We start from the raw sequence: 5001 nt of genomic DNA, 5'->3' as shown, positions 1-5001 counted from the left end.
TTATAAAAAAACAACATGGTCATTGATTATTTGTTATCTTTTACCTAGGAAAAATAAAAGGTTAAATTTAATGAAATGAATCTGAACTGATACTTTAAACCTTCCTGAAAACTACTTTCTCGCTTCACGTACGTTGTGAATACTCGTTTTGAAATCTAGGCCGGTTACCGTGGCAGTGAAAATAAGATGATTTAGTTTCTTGTAAAATTTTAAAAACCTATCATGAAATTAGACGGTTTGGATACTGATGTTTAAAAAAGAAAACAAGAAACTAGTGTTTTTTTTACCTAGTGCCTCATGTACGTCTGACTGTTGGGGTCGGCAACTAATAAATACAAGGCACTATGGCCAGTAAAGTTTTAAAAGATATATTTTGATAAAAATATTATCATTTAACTGGTAAAAGAATTATAATTAACTACACTGTTATCAGTTATGTGTGCACTTAATGTACATTGACTTATTTTAAGAGGAATATGGTTAATATTTTGAAAGTTATTTATCTTAAAAGAAGACCAGCTGTATGAATTACTAATCTTTGACCATGTTAATAGTAAGAAAATGAAAATAATAAACATGCATGAGTTTTTAAATAATTTTTAAAACAATGATAAACACTTATATTAACTTGTGGAAGATATGTTAATATTAGTAAGGTTTAGATACTTACCTGGAAGCAGCAGACACTTTAATACATATGAAGAAGTTGATAATATTCAAGATGAACAGTTCTCTCTGCTGACTTAAAGTAACCTAGAAATAAAAATAAAACTATAATAAATATTATAAATTATAATAATGATAATAATACTAATAATAATTTATTTTTTATAATCAACTTCCAGATGCAACTCCAGAGCAAATCAAGAAAGCATATTATAATTGCATGAAATCATGTCACCCTGACTTGAGTGGCAACGATCCAGAGACTACAAACTTTTGCATGTTCATTAACGAGGTTTATGAGGTCGGTTTTTTTTTTTTTTTTTCTTTTTCCCTTATGTATACAAATGCTACATATTATTATAATCAACACATTGCAGTGTAGGTTCTCAGCGATCCAGCTCAACGAATGGTTTATGATGAAATTCATGGATATGCTCTTACCGCAATAAATCCTTTTCTTGATGACGCATATCCCAAAGACCATGTATTTGTTGACGAGTTTAGTTGCATAGGTATACCTACAATGATTGTGATTGGTAAGTATATATATTGAAAATTGAAGTGAACAATGGTGATATGTTGTTGTGCGATACGACAGGGTGCAAAAACTGTGCGAACGTATGCTCGAACGTGTTTATGATAGAAGAAGACTTTGGCAGAGCTAGAGCATATAACCAAGGGGGAAGCCCTGACTTGGTCCAAGAAGCCATTGATAGCTGGTGATTGCCTTCTTTATTCATATTTGCAACGATATTCTTATTTAATGTCTGACTGACATATTAAGAGAGTTTTCAGCCCTGTTGATTGCATTCATTGGACTTCTCCTGCACAACTATCTTTGCTCGAAGATGAAATGCGCAGGGTTGAAAGAGTGAATGTAAGACTATATACCTGCTCTAAATCATTTAGCTTTTGATTATATCTTAAAATGATATTTAACAATTGAAGTTTGGGTTTGATCAGGTTGCCTTGATGCTTGCGGGAATGGGTTCGTCAGCAGATGTTTTTAGAATGGTAATGAATTTCGGTTGCAGTGAATGGTGGTGGGTTCAACTCATGATTCTGCTGTTTGTTTTGTTTTGTTTGGCAGGCGAGCACTAGATGGGAAAAGAGACAAAATAAGATTTTGGTAAGAAATGTATATTAATGTATGTTTCGATTCCATTCCAACATATATGTAACCGCTTTAATGACAAATGCTGGTAATTAAAAGACAGTTAGTATTGAGAAAACTAAGTTTATTGATTTTAGGAGCAAGCTAGAGTAAGAATGACAAAATCTAATGGCAAAGCTGAACCTTACTGGGCCAACCTTTGGGGCAATGCTAAAACCCAGCAAAGTACAGGTATTAATATTCTCATACACTTTCGACTCGTTTTGTTCGTTAATATTTTGATGGAAATAAAAAAAGATATGTTGAAATTTGTTGGCACAGAGGAGGAAGTGAGAGAGAGAGCAAGCAGAGCGGCAGCAGCTGCACGGAGATGGAGAGAGTACTCAAGACGAGGTGTCGACAAACCTGTCACCTATAAACTTCCTGACAGTTTCACGACTACTGAAAAGTAAAAAATGTCATCTTGTACTCTAATAATGGTTATGACCGTTATATATATACATATATATCAAACGGGCAACAATACATAACGATGTATATAGCTGTATAGATTTATGACATGTGAACTATATATAGATTCTAAGCGTATATGCTCTTTCTCTTCATTTTGTTCTAAGACCAGACCTTTTATTACATAGAACAACTTTTCTAAATCAAACCATGCGGGTCTTTGATCAGGCTTGATGATATGATCAAGGAAGCTCCAAATTGAATTAACATTGGTCATCTAAAATCTTGTGTGATAGGTTTAATATTTAAATATCATTATCTGTTTATTATTAACTAGTTTTAGAGCCCGTGTAACACACGGGACGATCTAAATAATTAAGTTACAAATAGAGCAATATATAATGTATATAGAAAAATGTATTACATCTATGCTTGTATCATTATACATAAATTGATTTTATTTATATCACAAAATGATATTTTTTAAAAAATAATGAATTTAATAAAAAAAAATAATACACGTGCAAAAACTTACCTGGGAACACTCCATCTATTGAAAATTTATTCTCAGTATCATATACGTATAATTGAAAGAAATTGGTTATAAACTAATTTTGGTTAATATTTCTAATATAATAATAGTTTTAAGTTATATCATGAAAAAGATGTTGATAAGTTTGAGGGTTTCTCGACTTTTCTAATTGACAAAAAAAAAAAAAATAAATAAATAACATGTTAACCTGTTCAATTTTGTGAATGTTTTGCTTCATTTGAGCATAATTTTGTTTGACATGCTTCACATACAACACTCTGATCACTATTCAAAGTTAATGCTGACACAAATGTTTCTAATTTGATAAAAGTTAGAAGCGTTGATAGGCCTTGAGGTAGCAAGTCGGAAGTGTTTTTCAATTTTTCTTAAATTTTAATAGTCATGGGAAAATATTCAATGTGCAAAATCCCGAATCTTTTGACTACAAAAATATTCTTAATAATAATTTCAAAACCTAATCACATTTAAAATTTTAATTTTCATTTGTTTTACATTTTCAAGTCAAAACTTTACACTCGTAAAAATTTGACAATAAATCTATTTGCATTCTCAAATTTTTAAAAATATTCAGATTACCCCTTTTTTACTCGTAACGAATTTGAGCCAAATGTTGTTAATTTGTATAAAACGATCTATTTATCAACTTTTAACTCGTAATAATCAAATATAAGTTCCATAAAAAACCCGAAACAATCTTTGATAAAAAAACCCAAGAATCTAAATATGATAAACTTTATTATATTTTATATTTGGAAGTGATGTGTATATACTATCATTACAATTTAACACATATATGTATAGTTTACTAAATTAATCGAAAAAATAAATAGATAGATTTAAATAATATATTTATAATTTAAAAATTAATATGAGAATATACAAAAAAAAAAAAACAATAGATAAATGGATTTACTTTAAAAAAAGGGATCAACTTTTAAGTGTATATTTATAATTTAATAATTAAAAAAATTACTTTGTAAATTGAAAGCATATTTGAGTTTACTTTTTGTTTATTATTTACAATCTTCAACAATATACATAGTATAATATGATAATGATAAAATTTAAAAATATATACTTTTCAATATTTAACAAACACGGTTTGATCTTGATTTTTGGATTTCATCAAGTGTGTTGTGAAATATATTCTAACAATGTATAATGTATAGTAGTATAACATGTAAATATTTTCTTTTATAAAATTATATAGATATAATATAAATAGAGTTTAAAGAAAAGTGAATAAATGAATCATGTTATAAAGGAAAATGAATATACATTAATCTATGATATTGTTAGGGAACAAATTTTTATGCTGAGGATATGTTATCCTTATATGGCTTACGGATCATTTATCCTTAAGATATGTTCAAGATCTCTCAGGATTAAAGATCCTCAGTGTAAATTATCTATTAACGATTGTATTCTTTGAATGGTATTGTATTTAACAAGTACAACGACTAAGAGACCAAGTCAGCCCACTAATTCGCAGTCCTAAGTATCTAGCACGTGGTCAAAGTGGATGCAACGTTCTAGTGGAAGAGTGGCGGATTTTTAGGACATTTTGTTATCTTCAATTATGTATATATTGAGCTATATCTGTTTAGGTTAAACACACCACTTGCACGCTCTAGTTCGCAGAGATTATTCTAGCCACACTACTTACACTTAGCAATTATTGTATCTCACCGATATTTAGCTCCACCATTATAACACTTGTTTTCTAATAATAAAGAAGTGATAGATTATTTGTCATCACCCGAGGTTTTTGTGCCGGCGATCCTATCACTATCAAGGGCTTTTCCTCGTAACAAATCTTTGTGTTATTGTCCATTTTTGCTACATATTCATCGTTGTTACACAAGCCCTATACTTCACTAAACAAATTTGGTTACATTATCCTTAGTCCGATTTTTGACCAAAACAATTTGGCGCCCACCGTGGGGAAATTGGTGCTTTCATCCAGAAGATTTCTCATCAGTTTTCAACCTCTTCTACCTCTACTATTACCAATGGCCTCTCAACAAAACTCTGCTTCAACCACTGTTCCTTCATCACTTTTTCTCTCATCAAAAACCTCATTGCCACTGCCTCCTCTGCCCGTGGGAGTACAAAAGACCAGTGCTGCCGGGAGCACGATGCAAACTCTTGTCTTCCAAGGCTCAAAGTCCACTGCCGCCACTTCCGCGAGAACTTCTAACAATGATGTTTCTGCTAT

General features: G+C 30.6%; 1 protein-coding gene across 2 annotated transcripts; it reads left to right on the top strand.

The window, feature by feature from the left end:
* Positions 1–819: 819 nt before the first annotated feature.
* LOC143557727 (chaperone protein dnaJ C76, chloroplastic-like) lies at positions 820–2249 on the top strand. 2 transcript variants are annotated; one of them, XM_077046732.1, is made up of 8 exons: positions 820–967; positions 1049–1178; positions 1265–1385; positions 1462–1543; positions 1630–1680; positions 1757–1795; positions 1918–2011; positions 2102–2249. In XM_077046732.1, the coding sequence occupies exons 1-8, from the start codon at positions 887–889 to the stop codon at positions 2230–2232; spliced, it is 729 nt and encodes a 242-aa protein (XP_076902847.1). In that variant the 5' UTR covers positions 820–886; the 3' UTR covers positions 2233–2249. The 2 variants fall into 2 exon arrangements, with proteins under 2 accessions (XP_076902847.1, XP_076902848.1); XM_077046733.1 differs by having other exon boundaries at positions 839–967; positions 1044–1178.
* The last annotated feature ends 2752 nt before the right edge of the window (positions 2250–5001 follow it).

This window comes from Bidens hawaiensis, unplaced genomic scaffold (assembly GCF_021521415.1).
Source record: "Bidens hawaiensis isolate Kalapana, Puna unplaced genomic scaffold, B.hawaiensis_p1.1 tig00019093_1, whole genome shotgun sequence".
In the NCBI taxonomy this organism is placed as follows: Eukaryota; Viridiplantae; Streptophyta; class Magnoliopsida; order Asterales; family Asteraceae; genus Bidens; species Bidens hawaiensis.
Note: the sequence above shows the minus strand (reverse complement) of the source record. Positions and strands in the feature narration are given on the sequence as shown.

Bases quoted from the DNA above. Each gene is read 5' to 3' on its own strand.
- LOC143557727 (XM_077046732.1), top strand. From the start codon at position 887: ATGAAATCATGTCACCCTGACTTGAGTGGCAACGATCCAGAGACTACA. The intron at 968-1,048 runs GTCGGTTTTTTT...ATTGCAGTGTAG, and splicing joins TCATTAACGAGGTTTATGAG to GTTCTCAGCGATCCAGCTCA. The intron at 1,386-1,461 runs GTGATTGCCTTC...GAGAGTTTTCAG, and splicing joins CAAGAAGCCATTGATAGCTG to CCCTGTTGATTGCATTCATT.